Below are 26,757 nucleotides of genomic sequence, written 5' to 3'. Positions count from 1 at the left end.
CACAGGTCAAGCGTTTGAATTTAAGAAATATTTTAAGGCAAATACATGCTCCTGCTTACCTGTGTTTTGGCCCTGTAGTAGGCGGAAGGAGCACTTCTGGTATCTAATTAATCACAACCCACCGGGAAATTCTCTTACACGAGCCCCGAAGGAATGAATGGAAGATGCGCAAGAGCATACGCAGGTCAGATTCATTTCAATGCCGCGGGTGGGGGTGGGGAGTTAGGCAGGAGACTTTCGCTCACCGTGTCTCAACCGGAACCAGCTCAGACTGGTTGTTAATGGCAGCGAAATTTAGCTCAGAGTTGATTGTAGGCAGGTCAGCAAAGGCAGCCCGGTAAAATGACTCTCTCGGACAATCTCTGTGGCGCAAAATGTTATGAGCTTATGTTATACACGCACACACCACGCACACAACACACAGGTCAGGAGAAGACTATAGACCTGAGTGTTGGGAGCAATGAGATGTCATTAGGGTGGAACTAATAGCTAATTATAACCATTTTCTTTCTAAAAGGGTGAAAGAGAAAAATAATGTATCGCATTTACAGTTTTTCAGCCTCTGCTATCCAACTAAATTCCAAGAGAATCAATGGGGATTTAATTTCAAGAAAATCGTTGAGGATCCAGATAGAGAATTGACGGTTTGCTTTCAAGTAAATAGCTGAAGTTCCAGATGGAGAGTTAAGGATTCTATATTATAGGATGTATACCTGCATACTCGATATATATAATCGGTATAGCAGGCGTTCTGTTTCAGTCCTGTAACTAATATCAGACTTCTGCGCCTGCTGATCCAAGCATAAAAGGAGGCTGCAATCTATGCTCTCTGACTGGGGAGAAAATAAGTCTCATTTCACTCTACAAGACTTACTTCCGATTAAACATCTTCAGAATCGGGCTTCATATTGATCTGCATAGATCTGGATTCGCAAACAAAACACAACCCTCACTTTCGGAGTTCTGTTGATTCCAGTAGGTCTACTCTGGATCAAATGGTTAATAATTGCTGTCTGCCATCTAGAATAACTGAGTGCAGTCCATCATTGGCAACGTTTTCAAAGGTGTAATAATTTCCCTGTGCATGTGCACCTGTGCTGGAGTTTTTTAAAAAATAAAACAAAACAATATTGCACACATAGAAAGGAAGGTTATTCTCCTGCAGTCACTGTGTTGAAGATAATCAGTAACACGGAAATAATGTATGGAGACAGTTCTCTGTGCAACGAAAGGTAACCTGGGATTAAGAGCTGGTGAGTCCCTTGAATTCCGTGGGGATTACTTCTGAGTAGACTTGCATAAGATTCCACTGCATGGCTGCAATCTTACGCACGCAAATTTGGGAGTAAGTCCCATTGGACTCAGTAGAGGTTACTTTTGAGCAGATACCCATAGGATCGTGCTGTTAATTCAGCACCTTTGTTAAATCAAAGTTTGGCTTTCACCCTGATTTCAAGGCATTCGGTTCATGGAACTGGGTTCCAAATAAGCAATGTGTTTCAATTCAGTTCGAACCTCTCCACTGTTTCATATATCCACACTTCAAGATCTCCTCAAAACTCCTGGACCCTTCAAATAATAAGATTCTCACATGTTCAACATGTCACTCCCAAATGCCAGAGTATATAGGATGGCTAAAAACAAGCAAGCAAACAACGTTGGGAGAGTTTCGGCTATGGGGCGGTATAAAAATTTAATAAATAAATAAATAAAATATAAATTTTCGGAAGAAACAGAAACCCTAGGCTTGAACTGTATATATGGGCTTTTAAAAACAACAACATGGAAAGCGGTAATTGGAAACAAGTAATATGGTTAGGTAATCTGAAAAATTCAGAATATTTTGTGGAGCAACAATTCTTCCATCCTGATGTGTTTCCCAGATCCAGTTTGTTTGCTGAGGATCTCTATGGAAGGACAAGCAATTGCCCTCCAGTCTCATATCCATTACTTGGGAGTAAGGCTCATGTGTTTTAGTGGATTTACTCTCAGCCTGATATTATGGTGAAAGCAAAATAACTCCAAGTTTTATTTCTTCTTCAACTTTTGTAAAATATCTGTTATCTTTAGGGGCACATGTTCCTGCTTTTTAATAGCCTTCGGGGCCTTGTTAACTCTTTGTAAGATACAATAAACCATTTAGACAGCATTCTCCAAATGAAACCGTTTTAGAAGTGATTATTAATCTGCTGTATCCATTTGCTTATTTTGTGATCCTGACAGCCAACAGTCGGGAGGCTTTTTAGCCAGGAAAACAATATAGATTTTTTTTTAAAAAAAGGGAACTTATCTATATATGTAACTTAAACCAAACCAAACCAAATTCAAACACCCTCTACTGCCTTTAGTACTCTTCAAAAATTTCTTACTTCACTAGACTCTCTTTGTACATGGAATTCTTTTGGGTTATCACGGAGGAATGAACGCCCCGCCGTTGTAAGACTTACACTTGCTTTTTACTTTATTCTATATTGACACGTGACTTTTTGTTGTAGGAAAGAAAATGATGGGCAAACAGATTTTAAAAATAAAACAAAATTCAAAATGTATCATAAGTTGGAAAAGGGAGGGGAAGAGGGACCTAAGCCTAAAACTCATTGTTTCCTTTATTTCAAAGAGACGGGGGAAACCTGAACGATTCTCATCCTTTTGATTGATTAAGGTCTTGAATAACTTGAGGTTTGAGAGTGACAGTTACTGAATAGATTATTGCAAATAAAAAAAGCACTGTGGAAAGCCGGGCTGGCACTTCAGAGTGCAAAGGAGGCGAGTTTGCTGGCACTTACGAAGTTATAAATAAAAGGACATGCACAATAGTACCTTCTTTAAAGACAGACAGTCTTTACAACACTCCTGGCGTCATATCCTGCTGTGGTCACTTCAGCTCCTAGTCAGTCTTTTCTCTCTCTCTCTCTCTCTCTCTTTTTCTTTTTAAAAAACTTTTACCTCCCCTCCCCCAGCAGTTTAGTTTCAATGCTACAATAAATTCCTGGGAAGAACTGCCTCTTAGCAAAGTGCACTTTGGCAAAAATATATAGGAGCGTGTGTGTGATATATATAGGGAGACACGGTCACATAAACACATGCACAAAGATTCCTACCCATCTTTTCGGCTTTTAAAAGAAGAACCCCTTTTTCGGGTCCTTAAACATTCCTGTCGTCGTTGTCGTCGTCTTGGTTTCCTCCCGCCCCCCTCAAATGGATAGGATTGCGCCAAAAGCTTCCTTTCCACCACCATCACCCCTCTTCCAATGCCACTGCTGCTTCAAAAACAGAAGGGGGAAGGGGTGGGGGTAAGAGGGTTTTGCTGGATGCCAGACACACGCCCAGGGGAATCTAGTCTGGAGTTTGCGAGACAAAGCATCGTCTCAAGAGAAACGCCGAAGTTCCCCTTTGGTTTCTTCGAGGCTAACACATACAGCTGCGCATTTACAACCTCCCAGCAAAGAAAGAAAAAAGGGTGGACAAGGAGGGAGAGAGAGGCAGAGAAATACACTGTCTTCAAGCCACGCAAGAGGCTGGCCACTTCCTTATTGGAATCTCTTCCACGGTGGCATTGTGCCAAGAGAAGTTGTAAAAAACGAAAAGAAAAAAGGAACGGGCCGCCTCCGTCCTTCCCTCCCCCTCCCCCCCCTCCCCCTCCCCCTCCCCCTCCCCCTCCCCCTCTCCTGCTCCTCCTGCATTTTCTCCTGTCCAGCCATTCTCTGAAAGAAAAGACACTTTATCAAGGGAAGAGAGGCAAATCCTCGGTCACACTCCTAAGCCGGAGCCCTTCGATTGTCAGGATGAGAAGAGAAAGTTGGCGCTTTCGTCCAATCAGCTCCTGTCTTCTCCAGACGGGACAGTCTCCCGGCTGGCCAATCGCCGCGCAGAGATCCTAAGGAAGCTTGGGGTGAAAGAACTAATAAATACTCCAAAGCCGAGTTTCCTTTCACTCGGTATCATCAACAGGAAGAAATCATTCCTGCCACTCAAGCCCAGTTCGTATCAAAGTGAGCTCATCCCAAGGCAGGGACCAGCCACCACACAGCTTTCTTCGCAGCCGCCTGAGACCTTTTCTTCGGGCGAAACTTTTCCCCTCCTTTCCTTTCTCTCTCTCTGCCACATCTTTACCTTGAGAGATCACGTTTTATTGACAAACAGAAAAGGGGAAACGATCCTCCCTTCCCCCTTCCTATAGTTTTGCCCTCCCTTTCTACTCCCCCCATTTTTATACAGATTTTATTTTTTAACAAAAAACTTTAAAACCATCCGATTCTTTCTGCGCGGATCTTTTCCCAGAGCTGATCCTGCGTTTGCCCTTGCTTGTTAACCTCCGCAATACCTGGATATAACACGCTGAAAGAAAGTCAAGCTGCATTCACAATGACAACTCTGGGTGGTGCTGTCCCAAGGATGATGCGACCAGCTCCCGGACAGAATTATCCTCGCAGCGGGTTCCCATTAGAAGGTAAGACCGTGGAGCAGAAAAATTGGAAGTGGGGGTTGGGACGGGGGGAAATCTGCAGCCTGCGTTTGTGCGCGTGAGGCCGACTGAATGTGCCTGGCTGTGGACCTGAACTCATGTGGTGGAGTTGAGGAAACAAGTTTATGTACATACACTCAAAAACGATCGAGGAGTGAGCAAGAAAGGAAGTACTTCTTTACTCAGCGCATAGTTAAACTATGGAATTTGCTCCCACAAGATGCAGTAATGGCCACCAGCTTGGACGGCTTTAAAAGAAGATTAGACAAATTCATGGAGGACAGGGCTATCAATGGCTACTAGCCATGATGGCTGTGCTGTGCCACCCTAGTCAGAGGCAGCATGCTTCTGAAAACCAGTTGCCGGAAGCCCCAGGAGGGGAGAGTGTTCTTGCACTCGGGTCCTGCTTGCGGGCTTCCCCCAGGCACCTGGTTGGCCACTGTGAGAACAGGATGCTGGACTAGATGGGCCACTGGCCTGATCCAGCAGGCTCTTCTTATGTTCTTATGTTCTTAATCGTAGGCACATCTACTTGGAAGTAGTGAAATTAACGGGGATTACTTCCAAAGAAATCTATTTAGGATTGGGGTTTCAGCAACATAGAAAAGCCAGGCACGAATATGCTCCCGCACCCACCCAGCCCAGACACACCCACGGATTATACACATTCGTTTTCTTCAACTTTTTATTTGGGGCTAAAAGGAGAGAAGAGAGAAAAGCCAGGGATGTCGCTCGAGAAGGTAGAGGCAACCCAGTCGCCACTGGTCAATTTCTCTTTTTGCTGTTCATATCAGTTTCACTTGAGGTTAGAATGGCCCCCCGGGTGTGGGCAATGGTACCCTTGTAGGTGAACGAGTCAAGAATCGTGGCCTCAGTTTTGGAGTAGGGATTCCAAATGTCTAACTCCGCCAGGAACCCCTTTGCCTAAGCGAAGGTTGCAGGACTTGCATTTAGTTCTTCCCTCCTCCCTTTGCAAGTAGAAACTGGTAGTACTACAGCTACCTTCACAAAACTAGCAATCCTAACAATTACTGTTAATATTACTACTACTATATAGTAACAGTAATAGGTGGGAAAGCATGTTTTATAACTGCTGTAAAAATAAAAACTCTTTATTTCAACACAAATTCTCACTTTGTGTGTATGTTTCACTCCCCCATGCAATGCACAAATATAGACATCAGGATTCACGTGGAAATTCGCAATGTGTAGAAAACATAAGCAGGAATCCGTTTCTGTTTATTTAATCTTGAGAAGAGTCCTTGAAGTAGGGGCCTTTGCCCTATTTATTATTAAATGGGGGGACTTTTATTTTCCCTCCTGGAAGAGAGACTGGAAACAGGTGGAACCTTTTTCGAAATCCTTTTGGTTTTCAGATGATCTTCTCAGCTGGAATGCAAAAAAGTGGCAACTCCTCAGCCAGTTGGTGGAAATGTTAAAAGTGGCAAAGCTAGCAGTGAACAACACTGTACAAATTACTTTAGGGCAGAATGGGTCTGTATGATTGGGCTAACGAAGGCACAAACAGATGATCAAGAAAAGAGACTAACCCTCAACAAAACAAAACACAAAAACACCTGTTTTTTAGAATCGGGTCTGCATGTGACCTTAATTTTATTGCTTTCTATTCCCGTCCCAGATCCACGCACCTACCATTTCCCTCTTCCTCCCCAACACTATCCCTACATGTCAATTGCATACAGTATAAGAACTTTTTTAAAAAAAGACAAACCTTTATTCAAAATGCAGTAAATTGATTGTTACATTCTGGAAAATTCCAAGATACCAGTTGACAACTGTCTATGATGCTTAACTTCTTCCTCAGTATATAGTGGGGAGGGTCTGAGAAGAGCCAATTGTAGAAAAGTTGCTGTTTCTGATATTTCCCCGCTTTTCCTAATATTTTTACTCGGAGATTGGTTCCTTCCTGTTTTTTTAAGGGATGTACTCCAATTACTTAGAGCATTTGTCACCACTTTATTTTTTCCTTCCGTCGAGGAGAGTTTTATCTTTTAAGTCTCTATCTGTGGCAGGAAAAAGACTCCCAAATGTCAACCTCGGCTTGTAGTTGGGAGTTTAGAACCTGCATCGGTCTAGATGGAAATGTGTATATTGAACTGAAACCCAGAACACTGTGACTTGGACTAATATTCCGTTGAACCTGAAGTTCTTTGCACAGCAATACACAAGGTCGCATCCTTCTACCACTCTGATCCACAATATGTGCTACCCCATGGTTCGGTTATTAAAATGCCCTTTTTGCCCGGAACTCCTTATGGAAGGGGCAAGAAAGTTCATCGTTTTACCACCGTTTAGCCACTGTTCGGATGGCTACGACGGAGTCAGTAAATGGTGCTGGGAGACAAGCAATTCGTTTCTTAATATATCCTGAATATGTGCGTGAAAAGTCCCAAGTAAGTCCCAACGCCAGGCTCAAACCAACCCACCAATCGCATCGGGAGCCCAAGGGGCACCTGCCTGGGATGCGTGTCTCTGTGCGTCGTGTGCAATTGTCCCTGGATGCAGTATGCACGCGAGGAAGGAAGTCTGGATACTGAAAGAGCCCTCTCTTCTTTGTCTTCTCTCCGTCCAGTGTCGACTCCTCTGGGCCAAGGCCGAGTCAACCAGCTCGGGGGCGTTTTTATCAACGGCCGGCCTCTGCCCAACCACATCCGCCACAAGATCGTGGAGATGGCCCACCACGGCATCCGGCCCTGCGTCATCTCTCGCCAGCTGCGAGTGTCGCACGGCTGCGTCTCCAAGATCCTCTGCAGGTACCAGGAGACCGGTTCCATCCGGCCTGGGGCCATCGGGGGCAGCAAACCCAAGGTGAGGAAGGATATCGCGTCTGGATCGAGGATGGGGGGGAAAGCTGGGCAGTTTGGGACCACGGGCTTAGAGGCTTCAGTTGTCCTGTGGCCTACAACAGCGAGGTCCTCGCCGCTTCTCTCTTCCGGGCAAGCTTATGGGTGCTTGGGAGATTATAATAAGTAATCCTAATGGTGGGTGCATGGACCAGGAAAGCAATAGCGTATTCCGTTAATGAAGGGGAAGTTAGGAAAGTCCCATCTCCAAAGTCCCATAGCGGTGACTCCCGTCCTGGCTACACACAGGCATCTCTCTGACGAAGCTGATCTCTCTTGGTACACTTGCTCCCCAATCCTCACTTAGACGTGTCTAGGATTGGTGGTGTGTTAGCCTACTTCTTCGATCCCGCCCGGCACAGTGGAGGAGTCAAGCATCGTTGCTAGGCTTCGAACCTGTTCCTGTCTCACGGCTGGGTTGAGCACCCCCGCTTTACAATCCCTTTACAACCATCCCATCACTATAGAGAGACTGTATGGGACCCTTGGTGCCTACCCTGCTTCTAGCGCATGCATATATGTGTATTTATATACACACAGCCGTTCCACAATCAAGTAATGCTTCTGGAAAGGCTCTAGAAAATTAAATCCCGGACAACTCCAACTCTTTCTTGGCCCCAGTAAGTTTCAGACCGTTGTTGGACCCCGTGGATCCCTCATAGCAGTGGCGGGTGGGGCCTGCCTACAGCCCAGACCCGGAATCAGCGCACTGCGAAGGCTGGGATCCCAAGCAATTTTACTTAACGATGGCAGGAATCAATGAGGCTGATCATGGCCTGGGGATGTGCCTAGAAACGCGAACGTCTCATTGATTTTAGATCACACCATTAAGGAGAGTGAGCTGTGTACAAGCGAAACTGGAGTTTTTAGTATATATATATTTGATCTAGCTATCTACCTTTCAAGTTAGTCTGTCTGGATATCTCTGTCGCCCAACTCTGCTAAAGCATTTAATTCCCATCTCACTCTGAACAGATTTTCTTTTCTTTTCTGGAGACTACCATGAATTAAAAAAAAAAAATCTGGAAACTAACTTGCACTGACTTCTTTTCTGGAAACTAACTTGCATTGAATGAATGCAATCCAAGAAAATGTATTTTGGAGCCAATACTCTCCCCCCGTAGCCTTCTACTCAAAAGGTGCGCAGCACTTTCTAACATAAAAGTGTCTCGTTTCCGAAACTGCTTAAATACAAGTAGTCAAGGTAGAAAGACACAGAATCGTTTGGTCGGGTTTTAATGTGAAGGTTTTTTTCCTCCAAAAACATTTTCCAGCTTTGAATGAATGTATTCGGATCTTCTTTCTTTCTTTCTTTCTTTCTTTCTTTCTTTCTTTCTTTCTTTCTTTCTTTCTTTCTTTCTTTCTTTCTTTCTTTCTTTCTTTCTTTCCAGTCCTCCCGTCCCCTCCCAGTCCCATGTTTATCCTTAAGGGGCAAAGGAACGGACAGATTTGGAACCGAAAAATACAGCGAATATACAGCATTTTATTTACCATCTAAACATTTTCTATAAATGCTTAAATTAAAATTAAAAACCAGTTTATTTTTAAGAGAAGGGTAAAATGATTTCCGCTTAATGATATATACAGCAAATTTCCGTGATTCTCTAGAACAGGGCACTGGATGAAGCCTCTCGCCCTCGTTTTCCGGGAGTTTCCTTGGGTCGTTTTTGCTTGGCAAAAGTTTCAATGAACTTTCGGGACATTTTTTTAAACGACGTTTTCTTTTAATAATTAAGGGAATGAGACCCCCCCACCTTTCTTTCTTCCCATCCCTTCCCCCTTGTTGCCATTTTATTTTTTTACATGCCAGCGCATGACTTTGAAACGAGTCCTTATTGATTCCGATGGACTTTTATTGCCAAATGATGGCTTTAGGAGAGGTGCCCCTTTACCGCTGTTCTAAATCCGTTTGCGAGTCCATTTCATGGTACACAGAGGATGCGCTTCTGGGTTTTAAATTATTATTTTTTAAGAATGCTGAGTCCCGATCGTTAACACCCCCTCCCTCCGCCGACCACCCCCCATCAGCTGCTTTTAGGGGGCGTGCTGGTAATTTTAAAAGCCCTGTTCTAGTCGTTTCATATCTCTGCTTCAGCTGTTTGATGTCAAACTGGCACCCCAGGGTCTACTTGAAAAGCTGATGAGATGAAGGATTGTTAAGGAAGGATACTGGATTTGTCCTGACTTTCAACAGCATCAGTCTGAAGCGATTTCATCCTTGTGCTGCGAGCCCTTGGTTTCCATTCATCTTCCCTTGTCCCTCGTTTGGCGTCATTCTCTCTCTTTCTCTCCACCCCCGCCAAGTGTACAAACTTCTGTTCCTTTCTGGGTCGTTCTATTAAAGCAGGTGACGACGCCGGATGTCGAGAAGAAAATCGAGGAATATAAGCGGGAGAACGCAGGCATGTTCAGCTGGGAAATTCGGGACAAGCTGCTGAAGGATGGCGTGTGCGATAGAAACACCGTGCCGTCAGGTAAGGCCTAAGGGTAATCCCTCAACCTGTCAGTAGCATTCGGCTTCACCGGCTTCCTGATCCTTGACGGACTTAAACCGAATCCTCCGATCTGGCGGTCTGGCACTGGAGGGGAAAAGGCCCTGGCTCCGTGGCAGATAGTCTGCTTTGCACGCAGAAGCGCCCTCTCCCCGTCCAGCCCCGCATCTCCAGGTAGGACTCTTGCCTGAAACCCTGGAGAGCTGCTGCCAGTCCGTGAAGACAATACTGAGCTAGATGGACTATTGGTCTAACTCAGTACAAGGCAGCTTCCTAAGTTTCATGTTCCTAAGATAATTTGATTCGGATATACTTGCTCCCAGGTAAGTGTGCTCAAGATGGCATCGAATCAAGGGGACACTTCTAAGTAAATAGGCTAGTCCTCTTTAAAACGTCGGTGGCGTTAACCACCCAGTTCTGAAGATACTTATTTTAATCAGTCCTGAAATCAGTCAGATATATCTTCCTAAATATATCTCACAGACAGTAGTGCAGTGGCAAATTCAGAAGTTCAGTTCCTACATATGAATCACAGCCATGCCCCCTCCCCGTCTTTTTGCTGTGGGATTTAGAATGAGATACTCAATAAAGCCTAGGAACTAATAAATATGAAAGAGGAGTGTTAGCTACTGAAAAGAGTCTTCTCAATGTTTGACTCACCTCCTTTCACCCTGATTGACTCCAATTAGCAGGAAAGAACAAGGAAGCATGTTAAAGACTCTTCCCAGGGACCGACACACTCCCCTTTCATGCTGATTAGCTTGTAGGATGCTGGAGACACAGCGACCCATTCCCCCCAAAAGTAAAGGGTCTAAGACCCCCGAGACCCTGCACGGGTAAACCACTGCTCACAGTCCGATCCTAAGCCGGGTTACTCCACAGGAAGCCGCCCGCCGTCCTATGGATTTGCCTCCCACGCAACGTGCATAAAGACCCAAGTTTTCGCTTTCACTTCACTGGAGCCTTCTCCCGTGAAAACTCATTTAAGGAGGCAGCCCGGATCCAACTCGGTTTAAACCCAAAGTTTTTCTTTAGCTGGGTGGAGAAGATCGCGGCGCTTCCCGCCCTCCCCCTTCCCCTCCGGCAATCCCGAGTCTCCATCAGAGACATCAAACGACGCGGATGTAGACAGACGACAAGCTTTTAAAGGACCCTGCGGGGCCTGACCGGCTTGGTGGATGAGTGTATATGATTGGACTTTATCTTATAGGCACTGGATGGAAGGAAAGAGATCTCATAGTGTTGGGGAAAGGCTGCCTGCCGGACTAGGTAGTGACACATCGTCAAAGACGGCAAGCAGTCTTCATGACTTGTCATTTTCTTGGGTTCACAGAAATCCGGGTGATCCCATTAACCACCACTGAAACCCATCTAGCATCCAAGCGTCGGGGTTGGGAAGGTTTGTTTTTCATTAACATCCGACTGCATCGCTTTCCGCTCTGTTCTCTCTCTCTCTCATTCCTTTTCTCCGACAGCAACAATCCAGGGACGGGATTGTTTAGCAGCCGGCAACTGGAAAAAATAAACCCTTAAAAAATACACACATTGGCACAATGTATACGAAACACGAGGAGTTTTTTTTTTTTTTAGCATTGGGAACGAAAAGGTCTTGGAAACGGTACGATACGGTTGTTTGGTCTCGGGTTCCTCTCCGACCATCCTCGCGGCTCCCCCCGTCAGAGCTAGGATGGGGCGGGGGCGCACACAAAACCTCTTCCTTGAGAGAATTCCCAAAGCAGAATATCTAGGGATTTCGCTTTGAACTGCTGCAAGAAGCGCATCGTAGCTTTCACATATAAGGACATGGTGGGTAGGTGGCAAGAAATCCGTGGGAACGTGGAAGGACTGACTGGTGATGGCCCCAGAGAAAGCGAATACCGTTCCTTGGTGGTTTGGAAGTCATTCGGAAGTCAGCCCGCATTGCTTGTTCAGAAGTGAGCTCTTGGCTGCGTACGCACCACACATTTAAAGCACCTTGAAAGCACATTATTCCCCGCAAAAAATCTTGGAAGCTGTGGCTTGCTACGTACAGAGCCGCAATTCCCAGCACCCCTTAAAACTACATTTCCCAGGATCCTTTGCGGAGAAAAATATGCTTTCAGTGTATGGTGTGTAAGCAACTGCCTTCCTCTCAAATCAGGGTGCATACCATTGCAGTCTTTCTAAGTAACAATGTCTAGGATAGGGTACCGGTATCTGTTTAAGCCTTTGCTTTAGTTTGACTGGAGATTCTGATTTCCTCCCGCTTCAGCTGTTTATTACGATCTACTAGCAATTTATACGCGCAAGGTGTCTTTCGTATTTATTTATTTATTCGTTTGCTTGTTTGCTTGATTGATTGGGGGAAAAAAGATGATACATTCCCTTCTTCAGCTTTTTTAAAAATGTGTGCCAGGACTGTTTACAGTAGAATAACAAAAAATACAATCAACAACCACACAAACAGCCCTAACGAGGTAGCGCTATACCTTTTCGTGATCAGCCAAGTGATCCGAAGGGATTCGCGCCAAGATTTCCAAGCGCAGACCTCCTAGCCGCTAGTCCCGAAGGAGATTCAGCACCCCCCCCCCGCGAAGGAGAGTCGATAGGTGACCCGCAGCTGCTGCCTCCTTCCAGCTTCCGCTTCAGTGATATCTCTTCCCTCTCCCCCCCCTTTCCCAAAGTGAGCTCCATCAGCCGCATTCTGAGAAGTAAATTTGGGAAAGGAGAAGAAGAAGAAGCCGAGCTGGAGAGGAAGGAAGTGGAGGAGAGCGAGAAGAAGGCCAAGCACAGCATCGACGGCATCCTCAGCGAAAGAGGTAAAGGACCGCCGGCTTTTTCGTTCTTTTGGTGGGGGAATCGATCCCCTCGAGATTGCAGAGGCGACTAGGACCTATAAGGTTGGCTTTGTTGTGGGGCGGAGAAAGGTGATGATCTACAGAGAATTCCTTGGCGAGGGGAGCCCTCAAGCATGCTAATCGAGGGAGGCTGTGGGCGACAGTGTTAGGGGCGTTGAAAGAGCAGATCTGGCTGCTCAGTTTCTTTTGGGTCCTCCCCCCCCCAAAAAAAAAGGTGTCGGGAGAACTTCCGAGAGAGAAATTCGATGGGGGCTTCTTTCTCTCGTTCTTCTGTGGTGCCTGACTTTTGAGGAAAGGGTTGGACATGAGATCGGCTCATGTAGGTGCTGGTGGAGAAGGCTCCGTTGCGGCTGCTTTTTTAAATTTATTTGAAGAGAGCCTCGAAGAGCTGGACATTTGGAACGCAGCTTTTGATGGATTCGGGAAGGAGAACATCGTGAGTTGTAACCCGTGTCAATCCTACTCAGAGAAGACCCATTTAAATGACTGGTATGGCTAACTTAATTTGAATGGGTCAGCTCTGAATAAAGGTTAGTGAGAGACAACACGGTCCCTACCCGATGGAAGGTTTCCCGGTTAAAGAGAAGCTGGTTGAGATGACTGCTCTCCTTGTCTGCCTATCGCTTGATTGTGTGTGTCAGTATTAGGGATGTATTGCAACTCTCCCAGTTAGGCGACTTTGGAGGTACAGGTCTGCCGCCAGCCTGCTTCAGATGGCAGTGCGTATTCCTTCCCTTCAAAACAGTGCTGCCTTTGCTTCCCCCGCTCCCCCTTTCTGCTGAGTGAGTGAGTGAGAGCCCTGGACTTCCGCCCTCAATTCCCACCCTGACGGGACCGATGCTCTAGTCAGGCAATTCTTGCAGAAGTCGGTGGCACATGAATGTAGTCCTTGGGTTTAGAGACAGACTTAACTCTTACTGTGTGTCTGCTGCCTTTCGTCTCTGGAAAGCGCAGTACCACCCTAGAGGTCAAGCTCACATCTTAGGAAGAGGAAACCCCGTGGTTACTCCCGTGGTTCTTACGGTACAGACAATCCACCAGACTGGTCATCGTTCTGTACTGGTCCTGTTCTTGTGTCAGCCGCCTGACACAGGCGGAAATAAAAGCAGGCGAAGATTTTTCCTTTCATGGATGCAAAGCTTCACTTGCCTATTACCTCTCTCTCTCTCTCTCTCTCTCTCTCTGGGAGGTAGTTGCCCTACGCAGAGGAGCAGGGCCAGGTTGGAAGGTGGCAACCCTAAGACTAGACAATGCCTTGTCGACCATCCAGTCAAACTGTAGCCATTGATTTTGGCACCTTCAAATGTAAACACATTGACCCAAACCCATTTTTATATTTTTGCGCGCCTTTCAAGCCCCACAGGAATCGGCGGGAGGTACGCAGGCAGAACCCTTGGAGTGGAAGGATCGTGCCCATTGGTGACAAAAGTGTTTCACGGAGTTCAGTAGAAGCTTCCACTCGTTCGGTGTGCTCAGAATCTCGGGCTGACATCTTAAGCGCACTTCCCAGGGAGCAAGCCCTCAATGAATTGACTGGGACTCACTTCTGTGGAAACAGGGAACTGGGATCGGGCAGTAAATGTTCCTTGGCCAAACGAAGCCCCTGAGACTTCCAAATTACACCGATCTTCTCACAGCTTGTTTACTTGGAAGCAAGTCCCGCTGATTTCCTTCGAACTGAGAGTCTAGGTAGACGTTTTCCTTACCGTGCCTTTTGGGCTGCTCAAGAACCGGCGTACTAAGGTGTTTAGACGCTAAAGTGATGTCACGAGGGCCTCCCCGGTCTAGCCACATTTACGCGCAAGGAAGTGACAGAACGATCCTATCCTAGGTGAATCAGAAGGAAGTTTCCGGGCCTGTGGGGGGCTTTACTCTCTAGTAAAGGCGTTTAGGATTGAGCCTAAGGGAGTCCCACGGCTTCCCAGCGGCCGTTTAATTCCAGGCAACGTTAGCATCTTGGCCAGAGAGGCAGCGCGCTCCTGTGCCCAGTAAACAGGCAAGGTTGAATTTAGCAGGTAGGTCCGGTCTGATCCAATTCCGTGTAGTTCCTTTGACCATCGGTGAACCAGAGAAAGTCAAAGTCTCTCTCTCTCCCTCTGATACACGTGAGAATCTCATGTTCTCTAAACAACCCAGCTGGAGAAATGTAACCCCTTATTTACTTCTACCGATTTATTTTCAATAACTTGCAATCTCCCAGATTGAACCTAGATGTAGGAAGAGTTCGGAACTTGATGTTGCGATCACCAGCAAACAAGGGGTGGGGGAGGAGAAGAGATAAGGATGCAGTTCGGTGTCTTCTCTCTTCTCCCACCCCCTCAAGTTCCCCTTTGAAATCTCCCCGTATTCAGCTGGCGTTATTTATGAAGAGTTCCCAATCTGGGGGAAAGAGGCTCGCAGTGGGGGACAAAAGAGAAGGGGGAGGGGGGAAAGGTTTGTTGTCTGAACTCCTTGTGAAAAGCTCGTTGCTCAATCGTGTGGCCGGAGCTCTTTAGTCCCTTCCCCTCTGTGTCCTTAAATCGGAGCAGTATTTTGGGTTAGTCAAGCTGAAGTCATTAAATAAAAAGGGACGGGGGGAGAGAGACGAGGCCGCGGCGGCGGCAGAGAAGTCTTTGAGAGAAGGTGTCGATCCTGCCCGCTCCCAAGAGCTTATGTCAAACGCGAGATTCTGCCAGGAAAGTAAAGCAGGATTGTACCCTGCTGAAGCCACCCTTCCTACCGATTGCAGCGGGACGGGCTTTGGCGTAAACATATTTAGGGTAGAGGTGCCACTTCCTTTGAAGTGTAGAGAGAGGGATACCTTTGGCTGCTCTTACTCCAAAGTCTGCCTTGATTGTAGATTTACAGAACTTCCAAGTGTTATTCTGGCAACAGCTGGGGGCGGGGAAGGAAAGAAAAGTAGAGAATTTATTCTTTAAGGAATTCAAAGAAACCCTGAAAACTTTTTTTTAAAAATGCTAAAAACAAAGTGTAGCTTGATTGAGAGCTAGGCTAGGGCTGTGATTCTGAGTACATTTACAACTTTTGCTATGCATCTTTGCTCCAGTGCAAGTTCTGCTTCAATAGGATTTATTACATACTAACTATAAATAGGATTGCGGCTTTATGTGGAAGCAAGTCTATTTAAAATCAACAGGACTTACTTCCATGTAAGTGCATTTGGGGCCAGGGAGTAAGATGGATTTTCATTTCTCCCCCCAAAAAACCGTCTGTTGCAGTCACAGTCTAAATGAGTGGAGGATACTTAATCCACTTCTCTACAGGTTGTCTGGTGTTCTAGCAAGTTTTTGAAGACCTTGAGGCTGGAGTCCGGAGACCGGCTGTTGCCGGTGCAGGGTGACTTGTTGTTGAAGGTTGCCCTAGCACTCCTCCTCCAAAGCTTGCCCCTGTACATCCACCATAGGCCCTGGAGAACAGGAGACAAAAGTACCAAATGAGCTGGTCAAACATTTGTACAACTTTTCCAGCTTTTACAAAGAAGGCCTTCTATACACAATCTACACTTGGAGATGAACTTGGAAAACAAAGAGAGGAGAGTCCATTGAAACTCACACTTTAGCTTTGGCGAGACAAAGGTTCAGCTAGCAGCAGCTTGATGTGGACAAAAGGAGGCAACCTTTTTATAATTCAAGGAGAAAAGAAGAGAGAACAGGCCCCACAATAGGCCCAGAAAAGACATTATGGGCTTGCAATGAGGGATGAATTATTCAATGAGCCCCAATAGCCAATGCTCTGAGGAGTTTTATGGACTCTCCACGGTGGAAAAAGTGGCTATTTTCACCTACAAAATGTCTCTAGCCTTTCTAGACGGCTAGAGATGCCGACAGCCATTCAGGAAAGACAACTGAAACCATTCTTTAAGTCTATAGTGTCCCTCTGTCCCTTGGAATTGTAAAAGGAAGGCGGGGTGACACCCTCAAGCCTACTAGAGATTTAAGGAGTGCTGCATCTTCACAGTGTTCAAATGTGCTTAAAAATGGCACAAACTTGCATGGAGAAAAACAATGCCAGCAGGATCATAGAATGTTTTTTTTTTAAGGCAGATTGGTCACTGAACAGGAGGCCTTATCCTTTCCCCTGAATGTCAATTTCCACTCAGTAAATCTTAGTAGTGAAATAAAATGTGGGGTGAAGAATCCATGGGCTAGGGGAAGGAATTACTAATGTTGATGACCAATACATTTATACAAATGGCTTCCAGTTTTAGACTTTGATCCTGTGGATCAATCCACAAACAAGTTAAATGGGAATGGCTATGTTGATGCTGTTTACCCCAATCTCGAGCACATTTATTTGAAAATTAATGCCATTGATTTAAATTAAGGTAAGGGCCTTTGGCTTGAGGTGTTGGTGCTGGGTTAGTCTTGGTGCTAAACCTCAAGAATACTGGAGGCATGCCATTTATTTTATTTTATTTTTAAACATCTATGCGTGTCAGAATCTTTTTGGCATGTCAGAACACACATCCGCCAAAATGGAGGTGCTCCAACTTACAAACAATTTTGTTTTCAAATGAATCATGGAGTTTAATCATAAACATATTCAAAGAGACTATTGGACATCTTGCTATGTATTTCTTCAATATTTGCATAATAAATGGACATTTTTGTTAGAACAAACTTAAAGCACAGTTATTTTTTGTTTCCTTCTTCTCAAATGTGTTCTTTTATGCTGACAGCTACTGTAACTAGTAAGAGTAAGAAAAATGGAAGATTGTTAATCTCCTGAGTCTGAACAGAAAGGAAGATTTATTGTTACCATATTTAATATTAAACTGCTGTTTCTGAATCTCAGAAGAATCAGTATCAGTGATTTGTGCTTTAAACTCTTTAAGGAACTTCAACATATTTACTCAGGAATAAGTGTAATTTCAAAGCTTTCTTTAAGCTTTGCTTCATGGTTTTGGTTAATGCCTGGTCTTGTTCTTGGTTCTGTGACAGAAACATCAAGATTATGAACAGAAGCTTCTGTGGTAAAAATTCCAGGGTTATGAACAGTGCAATGACCTCTCATGAAAACGTTTGTCCAATGACCTCTCATGAAATTTCAGTAAGAAATTTCAGTAAGATCTGACTTTCTTTATCTCCAAACATTTTGAAATGGTTCTCAGAAAATGTCAGATTTGGAGTAGGGAACTTTGCACAATTCATAGTTCAGAGTTTCACCATAACATTCTGGTCTCACACATATACTGTAGACATCTAGGGATCAGAGGAGTTAAGATAGAAAGGGATCACACATTTTTCTTGAATTTCTAAAACAAAGTATTCTGGTACTTGTCAGTGATGGATATGGTTGAAATATGTTATTGGTACACCTGCTGATTTTGCTCGTATTTGTCATTTCTTCCCAACCTTCATATCTAATGCAGAAGATATTTGTTAATGTAAGCAGCTGCTGATTTGGGAAAATTGTCTGAAATTATGAGCAATGTAAGAATAGCACCCCTCTTCTCAGACAGCTAATATGTCTTAGTGGTTGAGGAGTCGGGATACTGTAGTACTTGCTGCAGGAATCTTAGTCACTTATGATCTTCCATTTTGGGCAAGTTAGTATTACTTAGCATAACCCACCTTACAGGGTTGTCATGCAGGTAAAATAAAAACCACCATGGATACTCCCAGTGAAATAGGCCCTTAGGCTCCCTGCTTATGAGTGAATCTTCCTGTTTGCTTTCTTAGCGATGATGAATCAGAACAAAATTCCAGTGCTATATTCAGTCTTTTGTTTTACAGCAATCCAATTATATACTTTAGGCTGTGATCCTAACCCACTTACCTAGGAGTAAGCCCCACTGAATTCAATGGTACTTCTGAGCAGACATGGTTAGGCTTGCACTGTTAATAAGTAATGAGGATGTAAGACGGGGACATACAGCCATTCCAAAACTACAGGGAAAGCAGAATTTCCATTCCGTCTCATTGCACCCAATCCCACTGCACTCCATTCCAGCCTAGCTTCTCTTCCATCTTGCCAGTCCTAAGACACTGGAAAGACTAGCCCCATTCAGATGTATAGGAAATGAGTATTTAAACTAATTTTTGATGCAGGACACAATGCTCTCTGTTTAGTCTATGAGAGTGGATATGAGACCAATAAAAAAAGAGGGAAGATATATAGGTACTTCAGTAAGAATACATGAAATCAATACGATTTTGAAGTAATCTTAACACATTAATGTGGAAATAAGTTCCATTGGTTTTAGCAGGCCTGCCTCTCTCCTTTTCTGAGCCTATGTTCAAAATGGGATCTGTGATCTGGCCACTCAACAGGCTTAAATCTAACAAAGGTGCACCATGGTGCAATTATTTTAAACATTTCCACATCTTGAATGAAATAAAATAAAAACTTGAGCTATTTTTTTTTAAAGCCTGTGTATTATGAATAACTTTTACAGTTCTTGATCTTCAGACCGTTTTATCTATGGTTCTAGAAAAGGGATTACTGCTCTCTTTTGGCAAAAGGGCCACATTCACCTTTAGTCAACCCACTGAGGGCCACATGCACGTATGTGTGTGTGTGATCGTGCACGTGCACACATGCATGCATGCACACACAAAAGACACAAACACACAGGGGAGACACATACTGCACACATACATACGTACACATATACAATGATACTCCCTTTGCAGTTGATGTTTAAACTTCTCTAAGCCTAACAGAGCAACAACAACTTTTTTTCGCCAAAATCAGTGAGCTCTTGTGGGCAGTAGTGTAGTGGCAAATTCAGAAGTGCAGGGTCCCTTCATGATAATCACAGCCACACCCTCTCCCATCTTTTTTGTTTTGTTTTGCTGGGTTGAGAATGAGATCCTTGTTAATGCAGACATCCCTGGGAGCCAATAAGCATGAAAGGGGATAGTGTTAGCCTCTGAGAACAGTCTTCTTAAGTGGCTGACTCACCTTCTTTCACTCTGATTGGCTCCAAATTAGGAGGAAAGGACAAGGTAGCATGTTAGAAGACTCTTCTCAGTGGCTAACACACACTCATACTGATTGGCTCATAGGATGCTGAAGACATAGGGACACTGCTGGGACTTTGCTCCCAAAAAAGCAAGGGGCCTAGGACCACCCAAGTCCCTGGATGACTACACCCCTGCTTGTGGGGGGCAGGCACAAGAAACTGCTTGGGGGCTTGAAACATGCCTGTGGGCTGGGGGTTCACCAACCCTGTTTGAAGTACAACACTTAGTATCATCCCTCCCCACCCCCATTCCTTATTATTGCAGCTTTTGCATTTTGCAAACCTTGCAATCCAAAGGGACTGCTTTCTATCATTGTCTTCTAAAGAAAAATAGTTTTATGGTGTTCTTGGTTGAAGTTCTTGCTTTGTGCAATGTACCCTATAAGTTCTATTTCCTGTAGTTACAGCGTATTTTGTTTCTAGGAGGGTTGCAATCTTTCTTGTGGCAGCGTCTAAAATTAGATTTCAGTGTCTTCAAATTAATGCTATTGATTGTGAAGGATATGGCTTCAGATGCCTTAAGTTATGCTGGCCAGTATGCATATCTCCTTTCTTTTTAAAAGGAGTATAGTTTTCCTGATTGTTATCGCTTTTGGCAAAACAATGTTTTGATTGATTGATTGACTCAGTTTGAGAGTGCTGTTTATTGGTAGGCTGATCCCTCTAAGCCACCTTTCTCCAACATAGTGCTCTCCAGATGTTTTGGACTATGCACAGGGGCTGATTGGAGTTGCAGTCTAAAACATCAGGAAGGCACCATGTTGGGGTTGGGGAAGGCTGCTCTGAACTGAAGCCCTTCCACCCTCACTTTAGGTGCATTTGCCTTTCTCCTTCTCTGCTTCTCTCTCTACTGGGAATTGCTGCATGCTGGCAATCTGAAGGAAGAGTGGGGTACTGAATGACTAACTTAGGCAGTTTACAGTTCCAAGCATATGAAACGTGGGTCACTAGACGTACACCGGTTTTATTTATTAATTTATTAAATGTCTATCCCATTCTTCTTCCCAGAAGAAGCCTAGTTGAGGAATCTTTTATAAGGGGAAAGGGTAGGTAGGAAGAGGAACATGGTGTTTTAAATGTTATGGAAGTGTGGACTGAGCCACAAACAAGTGGTTGTCATGCTGAACGGCAGCTGCGTCAGGATTGGAAATCAGTTTTGGTTGAATCCAGAGTAGGTGTGAAACAAGGAACTGCATAGCAGCATATAGGTGTGGACTGAGAAGAATGCTATTTCCCCACCTCTGTAATACCTTGTGAACCTGTACATTTTAAACAGATTGCCACAAAGATCCCAAAATACATTACAGTAAGTTTCTAGTGCTCTGGAGAGAGCAGCCAGAATTTCCCACTGTTCAGAAAAGAGTGGAGTACAAAACAGGAGTTAGTGTCATTGCCACCTATGGCTAATGATTGTTGAGAGTAGTGCCATGCTAGAATCTACAACTGCTAGCATATTGTATATATGTGGTACATGAGTGTATTTGTGGCATGGATAGCCTTCTTGAAACTGCAAAGACTCTTTAAAGAAATAAAGTGAGAGAAAAACCTTTGTGTCAACTGGAGGACCATTAAGTGGCACGTGGCATTGTAATGCACACTATGTTTAGGGTGACCACTTATTTGACCCTGTGTTGTTCTGGCTTACCTGTAGATCTCTCCCCTCTGTTGCTAAGTTTTTGAGATGATGGTTTTAGTGGAGAATGGAGGCTCTGGTCATATAGAGATAAAACAGAAGAAGACAGCAATCCCCTCTAGGCCTTCTTCCAGCTCCTTCTGAAGCATGTGCTTGGGAGACAGTGCTGTTGCTCTTACTGTTGGACTGGGTGACTTCTCCTGCTTAGTACTTGAATGGCACTCTCTGTTCTCTGACCCAGTGGAATTGGCCTGCAGGCATGGTCAAAATGAATTGTTCCCCAGTCATGTGCACTCTTCCAAAGAGCTCTACTCATCTCAACCCTCTACCCTTGGCTTCAGTGAGAGAGCAATTCAGGCTGGAGCAGACTAAATTGCCTCCTTTCTTTCCCTCTTACTTTCATCTTGGCCAAGCCCTCCCTCCCCCCTCTTTATTTCTTCTTTGCCTGAGGCACACATTAGTACAATTTCTTCAGCCACCCCTATATTGAGGGGTGTGTGTGTCTGTTGCAGAGTGGAGGAGGGCCTTTTTTTTAGAGAGAGAGAGAGAGAGAAAAGATGTGAACACAAAAGCCTCACTCAGTAATTCAAAAGCTTAGACCTATGCCACTTCTCTAGCTGGGTGATGCTTTTCCTGTTTGTGAGTTTTGGGAAACATTTTTGCTTTGTACTCTAATGGAATTAGAGGACAGATGCTGACTGTAAATGGGACACGCGACGACCGGCCTCTAGCTTAAATATTTTGAAGCAGTGTTACAATTACTGACTTGATACACCAACTTTGAAGTGGTTGCACATGATCTAAGGGGCTGTTGGGCCTAAATGGATGATAAGATGTTTAGGTTTTTTGTTGGTAGGCATGGGATTTAAAGGATATTTTCAGGCTTATTAAAGCAACTAAATATTTTGTAATGACAATTCAAATCAGAGCTAACATTGTCAAGTCAGATCCCAAGATGTTGTTAATCCTTTCTGCCTTATCAAGGGCTTACCAGCACTACAAGCATAATGCTGGATGAGGACAAGATCATTTCTTGCTCCTACTGTTACTTCTTTAAGGGCCAATTCATGCATTCCATTGAAGTGGTAGTATCAAGTGACAAGTTTAGTGCTCAATACTTAAAAAAAACCCAGGTAGGATCACAAGGGTGTGCACCCTTCTGCACATACACTGATATACCTTTCTTGATATATAAGAGCATAAGCAGAGCCTGCTGGATGAGGCCAGTGACCCATCTGTTCTCGCAGTAACCAACCAGAGGGTCACGGGAAGCTCACAAGCAGAACCTGAGTGTAACAGCAGTCTCTCCACCTGTGATTCCAAGCTATTCAGTCGCCTACTGCCTCCAAGGCAGATACAGCAGCCCCACATGAAAAAGTCACATTTGTAGTTGGAGGCAGCCTTCTAGATCAGCATTTGATTCAGCAGTTAGCATGTGGGAAATGTCATATCCCCACTGGGAAAGCTTACATGTGCACGGAGAAACACTTTTGGAATGTATGTAGGGCTCTCTTGATCCTAGGCTATTCTTGTTGCTTTTAATATTCGGTGGTCATTCTCTGATAAACAACAATAGGCCTTCTCTGGCATGCAGTGTTAGTTGTTCATAGTAAAGTTGGGGTGTGTGTGTTACAGAGCGAATCTGCTATGGTCTTGACATAAACATCTTCACTGAAAACAGGAGTGGCCCAAATCATTTTGCTGTCAGAGGCAAAGGTCAAAATTGCACCCCCACCATCACATAAATAGAAGCTGGTCAGACTGGCATATTTCATCACTGGTGACAAGACCATGTCATCCTGAAGGTGTTAGTCTAGGTTAGTGGACTACAGGGAAGGCCACATGGCCCACATAGCTCTGTCCTCCAACATCTTGCTGCCACCCCCTGCTCTTCAGCATCTGCTGTCTGATGCTGCTGCCTCACTCTGCCTAATGGAAGGGCTGGCCCTGAATGAATTTATTCTATAGATTTTATTTGATTGTCTGAGAAATTCTCTTAATTCAGCAAAGTTAACCAAAGCAACATCAACAGTGAAACTGACAGCTTGATTGTACAGATGATGCACATACTTAAGAGCAGCACACCAGTTACTTTATGCCAATTGTGGCTACAATAATATTTGGTCAAGGGCAAGCTCATCCTCCTGCTTCTATTCCAAGAAATTACCACCCAAGATTAGTTGTGTTGAATTGTGCTAGTCAAATGGAGCTAGCTCTCAAGTGGCCCAAATGGTTTTGAGGTGCCATGTACATTTATTGACCACATTGCATCCCTTATCATGTTCAAGATGTGTCCAATCAGTCCAGTCTTTGCTTGTACTTAACTACACTAATCTGAACATGGTGGATGCTACTGGTGTACCAATGCTGAACCAATGTAGTTTCTTTGCTCAGCTGTTAATGATGTTGCAATGTAGGGACATAACAGGTTCATTGCACACATTGCATTTTTAAGTGTACAGCTAAGCCTGTAACTTATGAATGAGCTGTAATTTATAAAGCACATGTATCATGTAGAGCAGGAGTGCAGAACCTCAGGCCCAGGAGCCAAATGCGGCCCTTGAGGCCTCTCAATTTGGCCCTCAGAACTAGAGATGTGAAGGCATAAGGGAAACCCCCCCCAGAAAAACCCAGTTTTTCCTGTTCCCCCTATTTTTTCAAAAAGCAGAACAAAAAAGGCTTTGAAAAAATGGGAAAAACTTGTCCCCTATAATTTATGTTTTTTTCTGTTAAATTCTAGGCCTTCAAATCTCTACACAGAACCCCCCCCCCACGGTAACACCTTATCTGCCCAAGCCACACCCCTAATTGGCCCTGCTTTGGACCCCAATGTTTTTGTCTGTCAGGAGTGTGTACTTGAATTCTGATTATACCTTTTGCTTTCCTGGACAAATGATAGAGACGAGTGTGTGCAGAAACTAGTTGTCTCTGCAAAGGTAAAATTTGCATTCATTATTCCACCCACTTTAACCTTTGGTCCCGCCAACCACTGCTATGTGGTCCCTAGAAGGTTTCCAGAAGGGAATATGGTCCTCAGACTGAAAAAAGCTTTGCACCTCTGATATAGAGGAATGCTCAATGGTTGCAACTTTCTGTTGAGCATATGCTGTGTGGCAAACCTGGTTCTGCTGTAGTGTAAAGGTTTATTTATTTATTACATTTATATACTGCCCCATAGCCGAAGCTCTCTGGGAGGTTTACAAGTTCTGAATGACCCACCCAAAAGTCATTGTGTTCCATTCTAAACTCTTATTTGTAAATTCAGCAGTACACAGCACATAATGTTTTAGAAAATACATAGAGGTATGTATCAGATTAATTGCAACACTAAGGGAAGAATTCCAGGAGTTACTGAGATTATCTGAAATATAATGTATTTCCTCTACCTAAAATGTCATATGCTGAGGAAGGGCCTAGCTTGCCTTAGATTACATTTAGTGTAGTGTTTAATATTATACAGCCGCCAGAGAGGCTGTATACTACAGTCAGCATGGATTTTTTGCATTCCGCTAAGTTAAATTGAAAATACCCCCATGGCATTCTGATGCTTCCCATAAACTCATTTCAAAATAAAACCTTACAAAACTTATAGTCCTGAACTCAGAAACGCTTGCTTAACAACCGTCTAAAGTTTCATGGCAATACACAAAACAGTCAGAGAGAATCGAGAGTTCAAAGTCTAAAAAGAGAGGAAAAAAACCAGACCCCTTTTGGACTTCTTTCTGTCAGAGTTCTCATAATCTGTTGAAATCCATTAAAAATCAGCCATGTTCACAGAGTACCTGTAATCCTATTACTGACCTTGCCCCATACTCTGATCTTTACCTTCTTCAGTTTAAAAGTTTTAAAAAATGCCTGGCTGATTTTTAATTAATTTAAGAAATTTTGCATAGAACTCAATGATAATGTTGGGCATGCTCAGTAAGAACCAACTGTCAGTGTTTTAAAAGCCAGACTTACAGCTGCTTGGCTTGGCTAATCAGGGGGCTACGCCCACACCAGGCCTTTATTTCACTTGAGACAGTCATGGCTTCCCCCAAAGAATCCTGGGAAGTGTAGTTTGTGAAGGGTGCTGAGAGGAGACTGCTGTTCTCCTGACAGAGGTCCAGTGGCCAGACTGGTTTAACAGCCACTCTGATTGAATGTCTGTGAGGGGAACAGGGCATCTCCTAGCAACTCTCAACACCCTTCACTAACTACACTTACCAGGATTTTTTGGGAGAAGCCATGACTGTCTAAAGTGAAATAAAGGTCTGGTGTGGATGTGGCCAGGGACAGCTTTGGTTTCAATTTGGGTGGGAGGCTACATGTGCCTGCTATAGAATAAAAAGGTGGGGAAAACCCTGAAAAAGAATGATACTGTTCACAATGTTTTCCTTTTGGAAAGGAAAGGGGCTTCCCCTCTGCCCTGTGCCCACTCACCCAATGTCCTCCCCTGTCCCTCCTTCCCCCCACCCTCTCCCAGATCATTTTATCTATCCTAAGCATGATTGCACAGGAGTAAATCCCACTGAAATCAAAAAGCATGCAAATGATCAAATCTGTCCTCCCCTCTCCTCCTCCTCCTCCCTATTCCCTCCCTCTTGCCCCTTCCATCCCCCTTCCTTCACCCCCTTCCCATCCAATCCCCCCCTTCTCCCCTCCCCCATGGTCGGTTTTACCTATCCTAGGACTATGACCTGGGAAACCAGGATTCGAATCCCCACACAGTCATGAAGCTCACTGGGTGACCTTCGGCCAGTCACTGCCTCTCAGCCTCAAATTCTTCCAAGCTACACAGGAAGTGAAAGACCCAACCCAAATTGTGTTTGCATTTTGACAAATTTGTAGGGCAGTACAATATCTCAAAGAGGTCAAGCCTTCTGTTCTCCTGCTGCATTCACTACAGCTGCCCAATTTCCCTGGTTTTTCAAGTTTGATAGAAATATCTGTTGGCTATAGGGACATTCTTAAACTGCAAGGTTTTTTGCCTATTAGTGAATTGTAATATGCTTTGGGGAGGAGAGATCAAGCACAGTTGAGCGTGATAGATCATCAGGAGTCCCCCAGGAGCCGTTTATAAAGCAGCAATGGGGAAATGAAGGGGAAATGAAGCAGAACTACAAAGTACTCAATGGTTAATTTAAGAAGAAATTGAGTGAAACACAAAACAATAAATCAGACCAATCTTGTCAGTGTAGGCTTCTTATTGTAAGATGTCACCTTCTATTTCGTGAAACAAATGTAAGGACAACAGACAAGCAATCCAGTTTACAAAAAATTGAAACTGCTTGCCAAATCCAGGGATCATGATATAAGGCAAGGGCTTGTGCTGCAAGGCTTTGTTTAATAGCCAGTGGAGCATCCTTTTTTGTCTTTGCCCTGAGGTGACTCTGCCCTATCACATGCTGTTCCCCTAATAGTTTTGAAATCTGTTACTAGCAAAACTCAAACTGAATTATTGTGTAATCAACATTAAAAAGTCATGACAGACCTATTGCAGTTTAATATGGTGAAGTA

The 26,757-nt window shown here is 44.3% G+C and overlaps 1 protein-coding gene across 4 annotated transcripts in view; it reads left to right on the top strand.

Annotated features, from left to right (window-relative positions):
• The first annotated feature begins 4,365 nt into the window (after nucleotides 1-4,365).
• PAX3 (paired box 3) overlaps nucleotides 4,366-26,757 on the top strand; it is a 140,222-nt gene continuing 117,830 nt past the window's right edge. For 3 of the 4 annotated variants that reach the window (XM_061634443.1, XM_061634442.1, XM_061634444.1), the window contains exons 1-4: nucleotides 4,366-4,450; nucleotides 7,059-7,294; nucleotides 9,674-9,803; nucleotides 12,485-12,619. In XM_061634443.1, coding sequence (XP_061490427.1) covers nucleotides 4,366-4,450; nucleotides 7,059-7,294; nucleotides 9,674-9,803; nucleotides 12,485-12,619 — 586 coding nt within the window. The remainder of the gene's footprint in view (nucleotides 4,451-7,058; nucleotides 7,295-9,673; nucleotides 9,804-12,484; nucleotides 12,620-26,757) is intronic. The other variant, XM_061634441.1, reaches the window with a different exon arrangement.

This window comes from Rhineura floridana, chromosome 7, assembly GCF_030035675.1.
Source record: "Rhineura floridana isolate rRhiFlo1 chromosome 7, rRhiFlo1.hap2, whole genome shotgun sequence".
In the NCBI taxonomy this organism is placed as follows: domain Eukaryota; kingdom Metazoa; phylum Chordata; class Lepidosauria; order Squamata; family Rhineuridae; genus Rhineura; species Rhineura floridana.
This window is presented reverse-complemented; position numbering and strand designations above follow the sequence as displayed.